The sequence below is a fragment of the Clarias gariepinus genome, chromosome 18 (genome assembly GCF_024256425.1).
Source record: "Clarias gariepinus isolate MV-2021 ecotype Netherlands chromosome 18, CGAR_prim_01v2, whole genome shotgun sequence".
Classification (NCBI taxonomy): domain Eukaryota; kingdom Metazoa; phylum Chordata; class Actinopteri; order Siluriformes; family Clariidae; genus Clarias; species Clarias gariepinus.
In genome coordinates this window covers 9,355,187-9,376,773 of record NC_071117.1, presented here as the reverse complement: position 1 = coordinate 9,376,773, position 21,587 = coordinate 9,355,187, and the positions used below count along the sequence as shown (strand labels likewise).

The following is a 21,587-nucleotide window of genomic DNA, read 5'->3' as shown; positions in this document are numbered from 1 at the left end:
CTTTCTCTCTCATTCGGAGCTTTCCAAGGGCGGGTCAGAGAGATCTGAACCTGCGCATTCTTCTGCGGCTGTGCGAGGCTGACATGGTAACCAGTGAAACACTGAGAGAGAGAGAGAGAGAGAGAGAGAGAGAGAGATGCAAGTTTTAACCTGACTCCCCAAGAGCTAATGCCATGGAGAGAGAGAGAGAGAGAGAGAGAGAGATGGAGGGTGGTTTTGTCCCACCAGGACAGGTTTCCTTGAAGGTGAGATCTGAGTATGAAGGTAAACCTATATTAGTGTGTGTGTGTGTGTGTGTGTGTGTGTGTGTGTATCTGGTTTCTCCTCCTGAGTCGTATTTGCGCCGCAGAGTCTTTCATCCCCTCCCTTGTATTTACCCTCTTAATGAGGGAGGCGGGACACGGCTCTGTGATTGACAGCCATGTACTCCCCTCTCGTTTACTGCCCTACCATGCACACACACCCACAAACACACACACACATAACCTGTTCCTCACCTTTCTCTTGCCCCATTTCTTCTAATTCTGTCCTTACAGTGTTTACAGTGATGAATTAAAACAGTGTTAAAATCACTCCTTCAGTATGTAATCATAAAGTATTCACTACTGCACGCTTGAATTCAATCTTTTAGTCTTATAAGATAAATACTAAGATAATTTTGGAATGGATAATTAAAATTATGTTTGTGGTGAACCAAAGTGTAGTGTTGATGTTGCTTTTATCAGACTGAATGCGGTACATCTAAAGTGATTGATGAGATCTTAACACATCTGAACACATGGGTGTTGAGTTTATCCTTAAGGTGTCTACAGACCATCAAAGTCACCACAATGTACAAATGTTCACTGTTTTTCAATTAAGAATGAAAAAGCACTGTGTTTTCAAGTCTCGAATCCAGGGTTCATCTGAATCTCAAATAGCAACCCAAAGGTTTCTGTCGCTTGTAGAACTTCTGAAAAAAACATGCAGCTATGATGGCAAGGTTGATATCTTGTTTATACTGTACATATGGGCTATAAGATATGTATATAGCCCTGGATATTGAGACACTTAAATAACTCTCAGTGCTCCTGTTGTAACCAAGGATCAACCTCTGGTTTCTGAAAACATTTTTAGCAAGCGAGAGCTCAGTGCAGAAGTTCTAAAACATGCGGTTCCTTGTATGACCACTATCATTTAAATTTACATTAAGCCATAGAATTATACATAATTAGGATGTGTGGCCGATTTGAATGCATTGCAGGTGTGCTGTCTGACTTTAGCTAAGAGTTAGTGTTTCAACTAACAGACATGCTCCATTCGCGCCTCCCAGCTGACATTATGGATTAACCAGTGTTTTAGGTGGAGTCAGCTCCTACAGCTGGGCTTCAAAACCTCTCTTCAGAAAACCTAGGCATGACACCATGGAGGATTTGGCATACCGTCTATGGTTGCAACTAGAATCAAGTATTCTTTAAAAGTTCATTGGTAAGGGGGTTAGAGGTGGTGATAATGACAAGGTGTGTGTCCAAGTGATTTGAAATGAAAAAAAAAAAAGGACAGTATGAGGAAATTTCAAAATTTCTAATTTCTATTTTTTTTTTTATTCTTTCTTTAACAAGAAATTATTATAGTCCTGGAAGAATTAGCAAAATTGTATTTCTCTCATACTTCACTGTCTTACACAATAACATTCAGATTAGGGGCCACCAGCTTACGGAAAAGTATGATGCATTTGTGTGTTCATGTTGTAATTTCAATAAATATAGTGAGGATATAAATTCACTTTTTAATAATTTTAGACATTCAAAGGGGTCTCTAGTATATATACAAAAATACATGAATAAATAAGAAAAAAAACACTTCCTGATTTTTGTTCTTTTTCCATTTCAAATTCAAATTTTATTTGTCACATATACAGTCATACACTACGAAATGTAGTGAAATGCTTTCACGACCGCCAGTGACCTTAAAAAGAGAATTAAAGCTTATAATAAGTAATAAATATGAATAAAAGAAATACAATAGGAAAATTAAATAAAAAATAAATAAAAATAAATTTTTGTATTGGCCTGGTCTTAAACATGCAAGTTAGATTTGCCTCGTAATGTGACTTCATATAAGTGTCCCTCCCCATTAGAGCTTTGCTTGGCTCTAATGTTTTCTGAGAGGTTTGGGCGAGTCTGGCATTATGTGACATTAATTACATTGTAAATGAGTAAAACAAGATACTGAACTTTGTTATGTAATAAATCCATAAATCACACAAGAGGGCTGATCCATGCCCGGATCGAATCCAAATAAGCCAGAAGGTAAATAAAATCACGAACATCGTGCTATGCGCAGGCACACAAAATGTTGCATCGTGATGAAGTACACATTCTCATGTGTGAAACATTAAGTGCAATGTAAGCGCAGGTCATCAGGAAAATAGGGAGGAGGGACAATGGTCCTCAGGTTATTTCCTTAGGTAACCAGATTATTCACTCTCAACATTCATTGTACTAAACTGTATCTTTTTTGTCACTGGGTTGGTATCACCAAATGAACAAATTTCATGCATTTAGTGTGTAACCTTTACTTAGAAAACTTTATGTAGTGTACATTTTTAAGTCTAAGGTGCACTATATCCATGTTTACCTGATACAAATGTCAGAATGTGCAAAGTGAGAGTGTCAACATATTTAAATGATAAATTTGCATGTAATGATTGTTCTCAATACCTGCAGAACATCTGGATCACTGGATCAGACATCCGGAAGTATAACTGTAACTAAAACTCGCTTCACATACTGTATATCTGTAATCAAGCATTAAACACTATATCACTGAGTACAGCTGCTAAGGCATGAGAAAACACTACATGAAATATTATGTAAATGTAAAACAGGTTAAGGATTTTTTTTACAGCTTTTCAGTAGAATAATGTGAATTAATAAGAAATAATTTTTGTATTATAGTATTATGTTTAATGAAGTCCATCCCAAACTTAACGAATGTCAATTAAAATCACTTGAAATATGAAGATCTGAGTAACTACATGTACTGGGAAAAACTGGGGAAATATTTGAAAAATGAAATATTTATTTATAAAAATTTTAACAACATATTCAAATGGATATAGATTTTATAACCAATTTCACAAAGCTTCACAAATGTTTAATATGCGCAACACCTGTGACATGACACGGTAGTCCAGCTTCTGTGAAGTCGGGTGAACGTAGTGGCCATTTCAACAGCACATTGCCATTATCACTGAAAGAAAAAGTTTTTAAAAAATGTAAACCTAAAACTAAGTTAGTTTTTACACATAAAAATGTCCCTGAGGTGACAATAAAGTATAAATCGTCATGTTCATAGACATAATGAATAGACTACACATGTTGTCCAACAGAGCTTGTGTCTGGTCTGTTGTACACAGAAGAGGGTCTTAATTACTGGGGGAAAAATGCACTTAAGTGTTAATATAAAGTAAATAATGTGCTTAATCCTGCTCATTAAAAATGGAGGCTTAAAGATGTCCTAATTTCTGAGGTAAATATTTGCTGGAGTTAAATGTCCTTGAGTATTAAGAAGTAAAAAGTAAACAAGTGATGAAATCTAATTACTATCATGTTTGAATATGAAAACTGAATTTTGTTGTCTAAAACTGTTTTCTTTACCATGGTTTGCCTGAAAACATCTCTCATCGAAAACATTATTCCTCAAGTCCATGACTAGCACTACACAATTTGCTAATAAACTCTTCAGAACTAAACTCTATCTATCTATCTATCTATCTATCTATCTATCTATCTATCTATCTATCTATCTGCTGCCTAGCCAAATATACTAACGTGCTAACCACTAGCATCAATGCTAGCCTAGCCTGACATTAGCAAAAAAAACTGGCTAATTTAACCAAGCATTGCTTAGTTATCCTTAGCACGTTGGTTTCTCCAATTGTGTAGAATCTATAAAGTTCAGTTAAATATTATATTATGCCCAGTGAGAAAATCATTTATGAACAATCCCCTCTACGCCCTCAATTTACAAAGAAAAAATTGTGATATAAGCCTATTGTAGTTAAGTTTCTTCTGCCCTGCTCTAATATACACTATTTTAGTGTCATATTAAATTTTATATCTTAAATATGATATCTTTTAACATCCTCACAATCCTTTGACATTTAATCGTCTCTCAATAAAGTCTTCATTAGCATCTTCTAACTGTTTCTGTGAAAATGTTTTGTGTCATTTTCCAGGTGTAGAAAGAAAAGGTATTAGTATCATGTGTACATATATTTGACAGTTTGTGCATATGTTTGGTGTGTGTGTGTGTGTGTGTGTGTATTTTACAGAATATGAAGGCTATATAAGTGAAGTACATGACAGGAGGAATGAGCTGTGCTACATAGCACGGGGGATGGGTATATTATTTCGCAATATTTAAATGCGATCATAAACATAATCACAATAATTTGTTAAAGATTACATTAAGAGCTCACATTATGGTGATGAGAAATTATCTGAATACTATTACCATAATAATTGGTGAAAGTACAATACAAGAAAGTGTTCAAGTCAGACCGGGACTTAGGGACTTATAATGAACTTTCTTGCAAATGGTGTAAACCAATTCATATTTACAGAAGACTTCAAGTGCAGTACAGTGATGAGACTCTTAGCTGCAGTAAATATTTTAATGGTGCAAAAGTGTTTAAGAAGACCATAAGTCCGTCAGTAATGATCCTGGGAAAGGTGGCTAAAACCCCACTGCAGTCGTTTCTGTGAACATTCAGCTAGTGGAACACCTGATCCTAAAAAATGGACAGATAACTTGTTGCCAATTGTGAAAGCAATGCATCTGTCTGGGGGAACTGTAGACACAATAATTCACCAACACCACTTGCATACTACAGGAACTTGGCTGGGAGTTATTCCCACATCCCCGTACAGTCCTGACCTCAACTCCAAGCCATTTCCACAAATTTGGCCCATCAAAGAAGTTCTGGGAGCCCAGCGTTTCAGATGTAAAGCAAACAGGAAGAGATAGAGAAATATAGAGAAATAAAGTTTGTTTTTATGGTCATAACTGTGTTCTGTCATTCTGCAAAACCTTTAATCAATTCATTGTAATTAATTGTAATTAATTGTTAATTGTATTATATTTTAATAAGCATTTTATATAGTTCCTATTAAGGGTCATTATACTTGTATATGATATATATGTTAGAGACGTAGTTATGAGATGTAGTTATACAGTCCTGCAGAGTACACATTCTAATACTGTGATCCATTGTTTTTGCATTCTTGCATTGTTTTTGCAAACTTGATTGATGATTTTCTACTCTTACCATTTCTTTCCATCGCATACTGTGATTGTGAAATAGATTGTGTTGGAAATTAAAAAAACAAACAAACAAAAAAACATTAAATTGCTCAATCAAACTCTGTCAAGTTATCAGCCTTAATCTAGCTATTTAAATAACTAGATATTAAAGTTTTGAGTAAGTCATACAAGATAGTGAATGAGTTTTATGAACATATGAATTAATGTTTTGGTTGACAACCTTGCACAATTCATATTTAGCTTTTTTTTTCATGAAAAAAAAACTTTTCCCTTTACGACACATCACTTTTCAAAATGCACTATACTGTATAACATCTTTTAAACTTGGGAGAGGAGACTACTTTTGTTCAATGCTACATGCATGCCTTTGAATTTTCTCATCTGCTTCAATTTCTCTTTTTCTAAATATATAGCACTACCAATATTAGACATTGTTAAAAAGCTGTTTTACAGAAAACTGTATCAGGAGTTGTGCTTAGATCTCTGATGAGCTAACTAAAGGCGACAGTGGAAGAAGACAACGTGAGGAAGAGGAACCTGACCCCAAGAGGGAAGCTGGCCTTGTCTGGGTGACATCGGATAGTGAGATTATAAATCATTACTATGTATGCTGAAAAGCCAAGTAGTATTGAGTGTCCTCAAAGCATGTTCAGTATGAATGCCATGACACTTTAGGGTGTCCAGGTGGAATCATCCACACTTGCAGAGGTGAATGTGTAGAACACTCCAAAAAGTATATCTTAATACCTCTTTTTATTTATACTGTATGTTATATTATATATACCCTGTAGGACTACAGCTGCTTATTGCATTTTTAAAAGGTTAGGCCAGCTTAGGAAATCTTTCAGCAATATTCAAGTTATTATTTTTATTATTATTATTATTTTATTTATTTATTTATTATTATTTTTGTATAAATAGTAAAATCCACAATGCAAAGAATTTACCATGGAATCAGCAAAAAAAAAAAAAAAGTGTTAACTCCTAAACTGCCTTACCTGCCTTTTGATGTTGTTGATGTGTCATTTTATTTACAGTTTTTAAAGTGGCAGACCATATTTTTGCGAATACACACTCAGGGCAACACTATCAAGCGCGCGCGCACACACACGCGCGCACCCCCTCGTTCATTATGTAAATTTGAGCAAGTTGTGATTTGAAGTAAAACGGGGCTCTAAACAAACGAAATTAAAGCCTCGCGCGTGTGCGCGCGCCTGTGTGTGTATTGAAATGTCACTACATTACTTTACCAATCCATTCCTAGACTGACGCTTTTACCTGCTTATGATTTATTTCATGTAATACAATATTTTCGTTTCGGTTTTGCTTTTAGTTTAGAGCATGTGTGAAAATCATCTCAAAGAACACACACTCGTTAAGACAAAGAAAGTGATGCATTATGTCATGCAGTTTTATTTTTGAAATTTTGCACTCGACACTTACAGCTCTTTATATTTTATGCAACAAAATGAACACGAATAATTCCTTCATTGTTTTTCTTGACTCTATGTATACACAACCTTTATTCTATTTCCGTAACGCACTCAGTGCATAACACACAAAATGTAACTTGAAAAAAAGAGAGAGAGAGAGAGAATGTGTGAGTCTTACCTGTGCCAAAAGTACCGTGCACTGGGGGAAAAAAAGTTGCCTAGCTGTTCTTCTTAGCCTTTTTTTAAAGGTCCAAGTTGTTTTAGTCTGTCACTTGTTCTATTGTCCCAGACGTCTGTGCAACTCTTTCCAGTCTGGTGTTGCTGTAATGTCTATGATGTTCCGCGTTAAAACGCGAAAACTCGGCAGTGGTAATGGATTGGTTCCTGTGCGCGTCTCCGCAGGTGTTCAGCTGGCTGACAGCCACCGAGAGCAAGAGGAGGGTGTTTCATGATAAACCTATCCTCATGCTTTCCGATAAAACTCGGGGATTTAGCCCGGGGGGGATTTTATGCATCGTCGTTTTAATAAGTGCCGACAATTTTACAAGCAGAAGTAAAAGGGTGCTTGAGGAGGCCAATCCCAGGCCGAGGCTTTAGCGGCTTTACGCGCTGAGGAAACTCCAGGATTACACACAAACACACACTCGGGACAATAGCTTAATGCTTCTCAGATATCTTTATACACGAGCCAGATCAATTCCACACTCTTCACATATGATTTTTCTCCCAAAGTAATATGAACTCAAAAATGTTTTTTTCCCTGTGTGTTTGACCCTGTGTCTGTTTTAGATGTTTTTTTTTTATTCCACCTGAATTTACGCAAAGAACTTCATAGTTAGTGTCTATCACAGGCAATAAAATATAGGCTATACATGCCACGTGAAATGTGTTATTTTCTCTTAATATTGATTAAGATTAAATTAAATGGTAAAATAATTCCAGGAGCATTTAAGTTACTTGGCGCCGAAATTCAGTAACATGCACACTTGTGTGACACACTGAAATATGATTGATAGCTAAAATAACTGAAAATAAACCACATGATTAAACGAACGTTTGTGAAAGGTAGTTTTTTTTTCCTAAATCAAGAAATATAAATGTTTGATTTGCGATCTCATTTTTTTAAACAGACTGAAATGTGCAATAAAATTGGATTGTATTTTTCAGTGTTTTGTTTATTTTGTTATAGTGTCAATTATATAGAAAACATAATTAGCACTTTTTCTCAGTACATAAGACAATCTTCATTACGTGCATTCATTAAATTACGTTCTATAGAGTATAACAAAATGTCTAGTATATTTTTCTATTTTTTATTTTTTAGTTGTTAAAATAGTTGTTGTTTTGTTTTAAGAAAATCGTAAGTTGATTTTTAGCGGTTTTTAACTACAACATGCCGTTTTGGGGGCCTAACAGGGAAAGTTTTTGTTCCTTGAAATAATCTAAACATCTGATTGCATTATATATCAAGTGAATATTTTGAATGTGTCGAGGTGGATAACAGCAACTCATCAGCTTAATGAGTCTAAATAAATAAAAAGTGTATTCGGATTGTTAAGCCTTTTTTTTTCTTTTTTTCTTTTTTTTTTGCACAGCGACCCGCTCGATTCGCGCGGCAGGTCACCGTGACGTCACAATGAGAGAACGTGTTTGAGAGGCCATGATTGGCCAGCTCTTTCAGCCGTGGGGACCTGCGAGCTCGCTGATTGGTTAAGGCGGGCGGTCCCGCAGGTATGCTTTTACTCATAGACGGGACAACGCACCAAAAAAGTGATCAATCTCAATTCGACAACATTGGCAGTCATCTTTAGCACAGCGCGCGGATGTGAGAGCAGATTGGAGCATATGCTCTTTTTTTAAGGACCAAGGAGGTATTTTTGTGTTTGGGCTCACCTTTATTTCTCTAATTTGGTTTACCTGTAAAAAAACGTGTTGTACCAATTGGCGCAGCCAGCCGCGTGGATATTCTTTACATAAAGTGGACACACAAGAGGAAAGGCGCCCGGTAAGAGACCTTTTACTGTCGTCGATACAAATTACACACGACCTACTCGTTGCCATAGAACAGTTATGATTAAATAGGACGATATTTGGGAGTAGTGTATAATTTTTGCGCCTAAATATTTTTTTTTTATCGCATACCCATTTGATAGTGCGTGAACGCATTTCTGTTTGCGCACATGCATTTTCCCTTTTTAAATTAATTGTGCAAATATGTGATTGTTTATGCAACTCGTAACGCATGCGTAAAACCGCTCTGTGAGTTTGGGTTTTGGGGGTTGTTTCGTTTACAGAGTCGATAAGGTTTCTCGCTGTAAATAGAGTCCCCTCTGAGTCTAATCTAAATGCCTAAAACGGGTAATTTGCACAGTTGCTGCTGATTTGCATTTGGTTAAAGCTCGTCTCGCAGTGTATTCTTTATCTGTGTGCTCTTAATGGGGCTGATCCATACGAATGCGCGCAGGAGTGAAAAGCACACCATGTCATTTAACCAAACTTTTGTCTTAAAAACATTTGTACTAACTCTACCAGAACAAAACCTGCGAAACGAGTTCAGGTCCTCCCAAATCATTTCGCACAGCACCACAAATTCCATTCGAGGCGAAAGATTACTGTTATCTCAGTTTATTTATATTATAAATATATATAAAAAACAAACTGTCCAGTTTTTTTTTATTATAAAAAGAGCTATATTTTATATGTAATGTTTACCCCAAAGCTTTGCGACTTATAACTTTATAATAACTTGGGCCTAAGTTAAACAATTCTTAAACAATTTCAAGCCAATATATATTTAAAAGTGTAGATTTTCATTATATAAACTTGCTTTTACTGTGTGTGTTTATGTGCATTTCAGAATTTTACAACGGAATGCAAATTTAGAACTTTACAACAGAAGGCATTTTTGCTAAAGAGTGTTAACGTAGACAACAAATTTAGACACTTAATCATAAAACAAGAGTTAAAAATATAAACCATATCCATTTTACTAATAAAAATGTTCTCTAAGCAGTTGGGCATAATTCATATATTACTTTTATATATATGAATTAAAAAGTCGAATAACTTTTTATAATATGAATAGCACTACTACAACACGAATGCTGATTATACTGAAGTATCAATGGCCGTATTTTTTCTTCACAAAAAACGTTTCGATCACCTCAACAAAAAAAAAGATCAAAGTTTTGGAGTTGTACTCTAAGAGGTGCAGACAGTGTGAAAGGCTAATTAATGTGTGAAGTCCTACTGATTAGTGGAGTGTAAAATGTGATGATTAAGACGCTGTCTATATTTTTGATGGATCCAAACCTAAAAGACAGTTCGGCTTTTCTGAGGCTTTTAGAGCAGTCAGGGTAATTTTATTAGCAGGGTAATTAATGTTCGGGTTTACACATTTCTGACCTGACGTGTTTGTTGAAGTCAAAGTAAAAAATAAAAAATAAAAATCTAGATATTCAGTACGCTAAATAAACGAAGGTACTGCAATTAGTTACAATAAAGAAAACCAAAAACATAAATGGTAAGGATTAATGAAACTTTATTAGTGAACATCTGTTTCTCACGATAAACGCGATTTCTGACGCCAAACTTTAAACATAATAAGGATATAAACCTGCAAAACGTCGATTTCCTCCAATTTTTTTTATCAACAATTCAATAAGAATTAATAACTTTTTTAAAACTTAAAAGCTTTGCTTAAAATTTATTACTATTCAGTATCAAAGTATCTTTAAGATTAAATAACAACAATCTGTTAATTAGCGTTAATCCGAACTCACTTCAAATCCAGAAGCAGTAGTTTGTTCCTTTATTGTTTTTTTATTTATATTTTACATAAATATAATATTAATATTAAATTTTTATATTTTATCCGAGTAATAGCTATAATAATAATAATAATAATAATAATAATAATAATAATTTATAAAAATGAGTTTTCACAACACATTTATTATTATGTTTTAATTAGGTATTTCTTTAGCTCATTCTTACTCCGTTCTCTTCCTCAGGTGTGTGTCAGCTCGACGGGGAGACTCGGACTTTTCGGCGCGAACTCCGCCGTTACCCCACACGAGCTGCTAGAATGATGTCATACCTCAAACAGGCCCCGTATGCCGTGAACGGCCTGGGGCTCGGGGGCGCGCCCATGGAACTCCTGCACCCTTCTGTTGGGTATCCGGGTACGCGCACATCTCTCTCACCTTACCACATACAGACAAAAAGCAAACACAGGCTGAATTTCAGCATTACCAATAACAAGGGAATAACAAAGAAAAATGTCCACAGACCCCCTAATTACAAAAGTTTTTTTTGTAAATTTAGTAAAATAAAAACTCCATTCAATATTAAAGTAAAATTACAATAATAATAATAAGAAGAAGAAGAAGAAGAGTTATTATTATTATTATTATTATTATTATTATTACAATTTATTTCAGACTCATGGTCCAAAAAGACATACTAATAAGACATACTAAACATAAAATATCTATAAAAAATACCTCCATTACTTGGACTGACAAGGAACTGAATCGTATATTGGGTATGATTAAAACTTTTATTTTATTTTCATCGTTACGGGATAAAAATACAGAAAAATGTACAGAAACATTGTTGATAATTGTGTATATTTTTTCTTTATTTCACAAAATAAGGGCAAAATTTACAGAGTTCCTCATAAAATCCCTATGCCTTCGCAAAGATAGAGGAAATGTTCTTGGAAATGTTCGTGTGACTGTTTGTAAATGTCAAAATGTTTATTAAAAAAAACCCACTTGTGATAGTTACTGATGAAACTTTACGTAGAACTATAGGAACTTTCATGTAGACTTTGCTTATTCCCCTGTTATGACGCCATTTACCGAAGCGTCCTAACTGAGTGATAGGCAACTGTCCCAAAATATTTTTGGCTTTTAAAATTCACACAAAATGTATAATTCCATATTATTTGTGTGCAAAATTATCGGAATGTGATATTAAAGCACAAACTTCCAGAATAAAAACCCTTGTGTCTATTTTCACTGTATCACTGATATAATCAAATGAATCTGGTATTGAATTTATATGTCTGGAACATTGTTAGTTTATGAGTGTTTAGTGAATAATGTTTTAAGTATTTATTTGAAGTAATATTTAGATAGCGCAACGTTTAAGTTTTCTTAAAGCCCGACAAAAAATGGACACGATCCCGATTTTCACAGCACATAAAAAATTATTAAACAAACAAACCAAAAATAAATAATGATTAAACACACAGTTGTGCGTTGCTGCGGAGATGTTTTATACATATGCGTGCGTCTTTTTGTTTGCTCTAAATATATTATTATTTTAATTATTATTAGTAGTAGTATTATTATATCGTTGAGCACGCGCCAAACTTCCAAAAACATCGTATCATGCAATATTTGCATTAGAAAACGAACTAAATGAATAAATAAATAAATAAATAATTAGATAAATAGTAGAATGCAACAAAAAACAAACAAACACTTTTAAAGGTCGAACTTTTTATGAAAACAAATTGTAATTATTCAATTATTTTTTTTTAAAGCTAATCCCCGCAAGCAGCGGCGGGAAAGGACCACGTTTACGCGCACGCAGCTCGACATCCTGGAGTCTCTGTTCGCCAAGACGCGTTACCCCGACATCTTCATGAGGGAAGAAGTGGCTCTGAAGATCAACCTGCCTGAGTCTAGAGTTCAGGTACGGGTGTGTGTGTGTGTGTGTGTCTCTCTCTCTCTCTCTCTCACACTCTCTCTCTCTCTCAGGCAGAGGGAGAGAGAAATTAATTTATGTACGGTTTCCAGGAGAGCTCAAGGCGCATGTCAAACTCCTCCAGTGCCAACACATTCCAGTTCAAATCATATTTCATCAAATTATACTGCCATCACATTTATTATCATAGTCCAGACACATATCTAGCATTTTATTGACTGATTAGAGTGATCAGATCTTTCCCTCCATAGAACATAAATCAATGTCAAAAGGTAGATCTGAAATATCAGGCATCAACCTCAAGCTTGCATACAACACAGTACAGTACAATTTCAATGATCTACAACACAGCACAATCTATGAGTTTGTATTTGTACTTGATTAAGAATGTCTACTGTGCACTCCTTTTTTATTGGTATATGAAGACTAAAGTAATAATAAATATTATGGTAATGAAAAAGAAGATTTAGTTTATTAGGCTTGTAATTTTGATATTTACATCATATAAAATAAATTTCACTAATCGAAATATGGAATTTTATACTGAACTCCATTTTTCACACAGGGATCAGGAAGTGGTGCACCCTGAACATGGAACTGACTCCTTAATATTTTCATTAGTTATTAGTAAACTCCAATAGCTTTTTCTTTTTTTTTTTTTATATTATGCATGGTCTTATGCTTGTACTCCTACAATAATATTTGCTCCATCGGTTTGCATGTAATTACTGTAAAATAAGCCCTAGGGCTTTAAAATATAACCTGTCATAAAAAATAAGGCTTCCTGACTTTCTGTTCTCTCTCTGGCCAGGTGTGGTTTAAGAACCGGCGAGCTAAGTGTAGGCAGCAACAGCAGAGCAGCAGCAGCAGTAACAGTGGCAGCAGCACTAAAATCCGTCCTGCAAAGAAAAAAGCCTCTCCCTCACGCGAGAGTCCTGGTTCTGAGAGCAGCGGTCAGTTCAGTCCTCCAGCAGTGTCGAGTACCAGCTCATCGTCATCATCTTCATCCTCATCCTCTTCAAATTCGAACCTGGGCGGACTGGGTATGAGCAGTACCACTGCCTCTGGAGCCACACCCGTGTCATCTATCTGGAGCCCCGCCCCTATATCACCCCTTCCAGCTCCTCATACCGTCCCAGATCCCACACCTCCCACCAGTGCATCCTGTATGCAGCGTGGAGTTACGGGCACAGGAGGGCCAGCCGGAGTAACTTCCTACCCCGTGTCCTACAATCAGACGTCCGGATATGCCCAGAGTTACCCCAGCACTGCATCTAGCTCATATTTTGGAAGCATGGACTGTAGCTCCTACCTGGCACCCATGCACAGCCATCATCCACACCACCCTCAGCTCAGCTCCATGACGGGAACCGGGGTGACTGGACACCACACACACCCACATCACCCCCATCACCTCGGGCAGAGCAGCGGGCACCACCACCCTCACCACCACCCGCATGCACACACACACCAGGGCTACGGGGGTGCAGCACTGCCCTTCACTTCCACAGACTGTGTGGATTACAAAGACTACAAAGACCAAACTGCCTCACCATGGAAACTAAACTTTAGTGCAGACTGTTTGGACTACAAAGACCAGGCAGCTTGGCGTTTTCAGGTCTTGTGAGAAGTAGTTTTGTTTTAGTATGTTAGTTTTGTTTAGAAAGCCAACCCACCACCCGTATAGGGCAAAATCTCAAAACTGTGCTCTAAAGACTTTTATGGAGACATTTGGGAAAATGCGAAAACCTGGATTTCAGTTCCAAAGGAGGAGATACTCCAGACTACTCTAGACTGGTGTTGCAGGATTAATCCCATGCCAAAGGTCTTTGGCTATCAGCTCTGATGTCTGTCTGCCTTTACCGCCTTAAACAAGAGGATCCTCTGAAGAATTTTTTTCCCTCTCTAATCCTCACCACTTTGTCGGAGGAAAAAGAAATACTGTTATTTCCTCCTAACATGTTACCTGGTTTGGCCGTAAAAAACATCTCCTTGCCTTCCTCAATCCACTGCAACTCACTGCACTTGGACTTCTTGTGTGTCTATGAAGGCAATAAATATAAAATAAAATTTAGCAATGTGATTGTCCTGCAACAGAGAAAACAAAAATGTGAACCAAACTTGTTTCCTGTGAAATATAAATAAATGAGATGATTTTTTTGCATTATGTTTATTAAATAAAATGTTTAAAATTCAGAATTAATGTTTTTTTTATATCACGTTAAAAAAAACATCACATACTCATATGTGTAAAGAAATACATTAAAATTTGTGCAAGGAAGATATATTTTTGGTTAATTTACAGTCATGCAAAATGTTGACTGTTATACCAATATCTGTAAAAATCCAGACCTTCATTTTAATATTAAGTGTCAGACACTGTACTGCTGTTACTATTTTATAGTGCAGATTTTAGTTATTTCTAGGCTATAATTTTTTTTTTATTAGGTTACTAAATATTTAAAGTTTAGGCATTTTTTACATGATTTTGACAAAATGCATGTAATAAATTAGTACATAGGTTTATATTTAGTTCAGTGTTATAAAATGGCTCAAATGCAGACATTTTTTATAATAAATCAAATAAAATAATAAGAGAAAATAAAGAAAAGGAAAAAATCAAATCTTTAGTAAATTAATCAAATCCAAACATAGGCTCCTGATCCTCACTCCCTCTCACTAGAGACGGAAATATAATATAATATTTTAAATAAATAAATAAATAAATAAAACACTAATAATTTTGTGAATTTTGTGCCTAAATTGAGCTTATGCAAAATCCAATATTAGTACCAAAGAAAGTTGAATGATGAAGGAAAGCCTACTTAGTCAACATACAGTACCAGTTGTAAGTTTGGATACAAGTTTGGATTTTATTTTTCACATTCTAGAACAAAACTAATTTTTAAGTTCATTTAGAGTTACCAAGATTAAAAATCACCTATTAACAAACAGCACCTCAGATTGGAGGCATTATGAAGGCTTTACAGAGCACAAGTAGTAAATATATCTTAATATCAACAGTTAAAAAGATTATTCCATTTTTTTGGATGCTTTCAGCATAATTTTACTGTGTACAAAGAAATAAAAATCAGGAAATATCTTGGAATAAGAGGTTTGTCCAAACGTTTAACTGGTAGTATAAATGAAGCGTGCCATTTTTGCAACCCACAGAGCTAAAGAAGAATGTGAAGCTGTACAGAAAAGTGAACACTCTTGCTTTGGTTAATGAGCTGAGCTCAGAGAGACTTTTGAACAAGGTTTTATTCTGGAATGATAAAAAAAACTTAAGAGGGTTAATATTATGTGCTGAATCCTACAACTGTTCCTGTTTCAGAGCCAGATGGAGATCCAACTGCAGGCAATTAAACACTGTTTTAAGTTGAACTGTTTTAAAGTAATACAAGTTTAAAATGCAGTAACTGGGATACTGGGGATCATAAACTTCAGGTAATTGCTCCTAACTCCATCACAGCACCACAACAGCTCTAAACTAAAATTTATTATAAAATTGCTTTTTAAAGCAGTCAAAGACACAAAAACTAACTAACTAACAAACTAGCTGGTTGTTTAAGTTCACAAACAGACAAATAAACAAACAAACAAAATAGGCCCATTTCCATATTATTTCTTTTTTGTAAAAAAATGAAAAGAAAGAAAAAGAAGAAGTTGTGTGGTCTATTTGATTTCTTCGACATGATGCGACAGGGTACGATGACTCAGATGGACGACTTCCTAGCAGACATTTAGAGAGGGTGAGTTTCCACACCAATGCTCTGCACCTGCATGGAGTTTAAGTCATGCAGCTCTTTAATTATTCTCTCTTCCCCCCACAACAGCTTAAGTAAAGGTCTGGTTTAGACTAGTTTTAGTGTTTAGGCTCAAAACATAGTGACGCGACTGCTATTAACCAACTTCCCAAGTATCAACTCCGCTTTATAACAAATTCTTTTTACATTCTCTTATAAGACCCTTTAGTCTATAACACCCCAGGGTTATAACAATTATTAAAACAAAGAATCATCTATCAAGATATTAAAATGAAGGGCAAAATTTCAACAAAACATGTAAGTTGTCAAAAAAGTTACAATTATATAGCTATCAGATTTAGGCTAAACTACTTAAATAAAGATTAGTACATTACACATTAATTATATTTGAGTAAGATATGCATAACATCAGAATAATTTTTCAAACACTTTTCTAAAAAACAAATGAACCCCCCTCTGGTTTATTTTATGAAACATGACATAGACTCATTTAAATTTGTTTAATCAATCAGAAGAAAAAAACTGACATGGACTTTTTTATTGGTTATGTTTCCATAAAAAGAATATATATATATATATATATATATATATATATATATATATATATATATATATATATATATAAATATTATATATTATAAAATCAAGTTGCATTATTTACATGTTTGTTTTTAATTTTTTAATTAGTTTTAAATTTAAAATTGGTTAAAATATATACAGTCAAAATGAGATCAAACAGCTTAATGTATTAACTGTATTATTAATAACCTTCAAAATAAATAAATTACCCATCCTTATGGTGGATTCTAAGTTAAAACAAAAGCAACACTAATAAGTACCTCCCTGGCTTCAACCTTTTTTTCTAATGCTGGTACCCTTATGCACACTGTAAAAACTGCTGAGTTAAAAAACAACCCAATTATAACCCAGCTGCTGGGTCACTATTGGACAAAACATGCACTAGGTTGTTTTGACCCAATTGCTGGGTTTAACTATTTAACCCAGAATTCTGGGTTGTTCATCTGACCCAACCAGTGGGTAAAATTGACTCTATTGCCGGGTTAAATGTTAAAGTGCTGGGGTATTCTATTTGACCCAACCAGTGGGTAAAATTAACACTCTTGCTTGATTGACACATTCCATTTAATATTTTGTTTATTTATATTTTTTTCAAAAAGGATGCAACATGTACACAACTTTTACACATAATGTAAATAGATTGTCAAAGAATAATAAAACGTGAATAACTTAATTTTGACAAAAATGTCAGACAAAACCATATAATCCCAAGGTTACCATTTGTTAAATAGCCTATAAAATAAATGTAACATAAACACTCTGTAAAACAATAAAAACAAGAGGCCCTAAGATTTAAAATGCTTTTTTTCATTTAATACAATGTTTTTTTATAAAGAATTTTTCAATACAAATCTTATAATGCCCACATGACATCAAACATTCCCCATCTTAATATTTTAACTATTAGTTAATTAACTATTACTATTTAATTTCCTTTAAAATGACATTGAAAAACAAAAAAAGATAAAACGTTTTAAAATATTATTAATTAAATGTGTGTGTGTGTGTGGGGTGGGGGGGGGCTGTTGTCCTTAAAAATGTAACAGATGAGTGCTCGTGTCCATCAATCTGATCTACAGTATGCTGAAGAAACTCGCAGGTGAGAAGACACTGCTTTGTGCAGTTATAGCACCAAGATAAAAAAAAAATTAAAATAAACATCAACTTCCTCCACCAAAGAGTCTGTATCAATAGAACTGCCCCAACAATGAGAAGGTTCCTCTTGTCTCATCCCTATAAGGCAAAAAACTTGGAACAATGCTCCAGACATCTCCATATTTTGCAGATATCATTCCCATCACGTTGGTCCCCACCTGTGGATTACATCATCACTTAGTGTTGCATTTTTGTTAAGTGCGTACAGCTACATATGTATTGCAGTATAACGTTTTTTTTTTTTTTTTAATAATACAAAACAGAATGAGACAAAATATTAACCCCACACCACATCAAAGCAATTAATTGGAACAATAAAATATGCTTGCTCCTACCACAGCTTACTAAAAAATAAGTTAAAAATTTACATTAACTTACCATAAAATACTGAGTGCTCTAAGGTTGATCCAGTCAGAAGTAAAGAATCCAGAAAGTTCGCTAAAGAATAAACCAACTACTGGGTAAAAATAACACAACCATTTTTTTTAACAGACAGAAACAGAAGACATATTAAGACAACAGACTTTCCACACAAAGCTTAAGTAAGGATTACTAATAATTTACCTAAAAATTACATTTAAGATTACAGTTAGTAAATTGAGTTTTTTTATTTATTTGTTTGTGCTACAAACGCACTTTTCTCATAAAATACAGCCGACTATTGGCACAGAAAAACCTGAACTCCCCACAGCTTCATATCAAAGTGCGACTTAAAAGGTGGAAAAGTGAATGAACATGAAAATGAGCTTGCTCCTATACCACAAAAACAACATTTAACATTTAGATAAAAATTCATTATAACTTACTGTAAAATACTGCCAGCTTTAGGTCGCGTGCCCCTCGCTTCAGAAGTGAAGAATCCAAAAAGTTCGTCACGCCGTGTCTCAGTTCCAAGAACGCAAAGAACAGACTTGACTTGGAAGTGCGCACTCGAGGGTATGAGAACACCGGGTTCATTACAAATGGAACGCAGCGTACAGGATGCGTCACACAGCCGCGATATATTATACCGTAACCGTATTATACCAGAGATCGATTTTTAGAAAGTGAAATAAATCCGCTGTTTTAATCACTGCAGAGACATCACAGCCAGCGGTAGTTTTTAAAAAGACGCTATTTTTAATAACCGATGGATGTTTTGAGCTGTACACACATACATTCTCGCTTAAACAACTCTTAAAACTACACTTTGTGACACGATAACAGTAATATTACACACATTTTTTGCAGCCTACCGTTTGGAGAAACCAGAGAATAAAGAATAAACCAGTTGTTGGGTCAAAAAACCCAAAAACAGGTGTTAATTTCCAAATGACCCACTACATCTCATTTGGCCCAACATAATATATATATATATATATATATATATATATATATAGCCTATTAGTTAAAAGGGGAAATGTGACGTACATTTAAAACTTTATCTAAATACCACACCTACAGTAATTATGTTCCATTAAACACCTGAAGACATTTGAAAGGTTGCTTACAGTTGTTAGTTGAAGTTGAGATACGTATTAAAAGTACTCTACATGGGGCCACCCCAGTGATATAAAAGGTAAGGCACAGGCATGCAAGAAGTAAACAGACCCCTATAGTTTTATGATAAAATGTATTAGGGCTGCACAATTAGTTGCATTAAAAATTGAAATCATAATATGAACCTGTGCAATTATTTAATCGGAAAAGGAGACAATTTATTACATGTAATAGATGGGAATTTAAGTAATTTGTCAATAGTTTAGGTATTTGTTTATTTCTAAAAATAATTTGAGTTGATTAGGAAATTTTGACGATCATCCTATTTATGAGATGGTTTGTGCCATTATTTGCTGTTTGCCTATAGATAAAAACATCTGAATACATCATGGTACATTTAATATTTACATATTCCAATATAAATAAAAAATCACAATATGTTTTTTTTTTTTTTTTTTTTATCAAATCGTGCAGCCCTAAAATTTATGCATTTTATTAATCTGTGTTACATTTTTGGATGAGTCAAGTTTAGTTTATAATATGTTATTTTTTAATAATATTTGTTATTTTTCCTTTATTTGCATTAATATCAGCAGTAGGCCTAGCCGTGGAGCGAGTGGAGGGGTGTTCTTTTTAACAGATCTTTAAGCAGCACAAAGACATCTTTCAGAAGGCCCGGGTCATGACTTTCTTAATGTTTCACCATTTTCTTTAAATTGAACCATAATTTTGTTAAAAGGGGGATTTCAAGATTTCTAGCTAGACAGTTCATCCTCAGACTGATCAACAATCCGTCCTCTTTGAAAATCCAATTTTTCATTTTTTTTGGGCTTAAATCACATAAACTTACAAATCCTCACGTTCCCTCCTCCTGACCAACACTCTGAGGTACGTCTGAAATTATTTATCCAACAGAAATAAGAACAAATCCTGATTTTAATTAACAAACTTGCCGTGTTTGTTTGTTGCACCCGCCCCCCCCTCCTCCCGCTCAGACTTTGGGCAGCTGCATAAACATGCCTGTGTGTGTGTGTGTGTGTGTGTATGGTTGACAAACAGCTCGGGATTTGCAGTAAATCTGCTCCAAACAGTGCTGCTAATCTTCTGTCAGGCTTAAAGCGCTCAGTTGACTGATTTAGCAGCAAACACCTGTTTCAGCAGCTCATTACAGCTCGCCTGACATGATACACTTGATTTCTCTCGCTCTGCCATCACAATTCTGAGCAGCGACATGATTTACAGGCAGCCTTCTCGCTTGGAGGATGACATTCACATACTGTATGTAAACACACTGATTACCTTCACTTAGACACAACCCCGTTTATAAACACAAAGAAAAACTCACAATGTCCAACCATCTTACCTTCTGCTTTACACCATGGGTTTTGTTTGTTTGTTTGTTTGTTTGTTTCTTTATGTTTTCTTTGTGACCACAACAATAATATTACACAGTATACACCACTCATCAATTCAACAGTCTTTCTTTAATTTTTTCTTACTTTCATTCATTAATGCTTGGTCCCTTTTTATTGTGTTTCAAATGCTTTCTTTCTTCTGCTTTTGCTTTTTTCCTTTTGTTACTGTTTTGTTCTTTATTTCTTTCATTGTTTTCTTTCTTTCTTTTTTTCTTGCTTGCTTTCTTCTTGTTAGGAATTTTCCTTAGCATATTTTTTTTTATTTTTAATTATATTTAGCTTTTTCCATTTCTTTTTGTCTGTTTTCCTCACTTTCTCCTTCTTTCTTGTTTTTGTCCCTCCATTTCTTTCTTTCTTTTTTTCTTTCTTTCTTTGATTTTTTTCTTTCATTTATCTTGATTGGTTATTTTTTCTTTGTAAAGCTTTTTGCTTTTTTCCCTTTTCTTTCTTTATTATAAAAAAACTTAAGCATATCAAAACAATAAACATACAGACACAGACTGAAAGGCATTTATTAGTCATTTCCTCTCCTCTCCTCTCTTCTCATCTCCTCTCATCATCTATCGTCATCTCCTTTCTTCTGAATTGTTCTGTACTCTGTAACCTGTAACATGTGTATCCTGTTAAAAAGGCTATCCCTTTATAGCATCAAATGTAGCCTATAGGATACCATGGAATGTTTTATCTACTCTGCTGAGAACTTAAACATGTCAAATGGTCTTTACAGG

The 21,587-nt window shown here is 34.7% G+C and overlaps 1 protein-coding gene and 1 long non-coding RNA gene across 3 annotated transcripts; one reads left to right on the top strand and one right to left on the bottom strand.

Annotated features, from left to right (window-relative positions):
• Positions 1-8,404: 8,404 nt before the first annotated feature.
• otx2a (orthodenticle homeobox 2a) lies at positions 8,405-14,604 on the top strand. 2 transcript variants are annotated; one of them, XM_053477124.1, is made up of 4 exons: positions 8,405-8,474; positions 10,757-10,927; positions 12,298-12,449; positions 13,273-14,604. In XM_053477124.1, exons 2-4 carry the CDS (start codon positions 10,831-10,833, stop codon positions 14,086-14,088), a joined length of 1,065 nt encoding a protein of 354 aa, XP_053333099.1. In that variant the 5' UTR covers positions 8,405-8,474; positions 10,757-10,830; the 3' UTR covers positions 14,089-14,604. The 2 variants fall into 2 exon arrangements, with proteins under 2 accessions (XP_053333099.1, XP_053333097.1); XM_053477122.1 differs by lacking the exon at positions 8,405-8,474 and adding an exon at positions 8,535-8,748.
• Positions 14,605-17,977: 3,373 nt separating this feature from the next.
• LOC128506303 (uncharacterized) lies at positions 17,978-18,811 on the bottom strand. Its single transcript, XR_008355701.1, has 3 exons — positions 18,772-18,811; positions 18,344-18,422; positions 17,978-18,123 (listed from the first exon to the last, which is right to left on the bottom strand). It is a non-coding gene; the product is annotated as an uncharacterized LOC128506303 (long non-coding RNA).
• Positions 18,812-21,587: the final 2,776 nt, after the last annotated feature.

Bases quoted from the DNA above. Each gene is read 5' to 3' on its own strand.
- otx2a (XM_053477124.1), top strand. From the start codon at position 10,831: ATGATGTCATACCTCAAACAGGCCCCGTATGCCGTGAACGGCCTGGGG. The intron at 10,928-12,297 runs GTACGCGCACAT...TTTTTTTTAAAG, and splicing joins CCCTTCTGTTGGGTATCCGG to CTAATCCCCGCAAGCAGCGG. The intron at 12,450-13,272 runs GTACGGGTGTGT...CTCTCTGGCCAG, and splicing joins TGCCTGAGTCTAGAGTTCAG to GTGTGGTTTAAGAACCGGCG.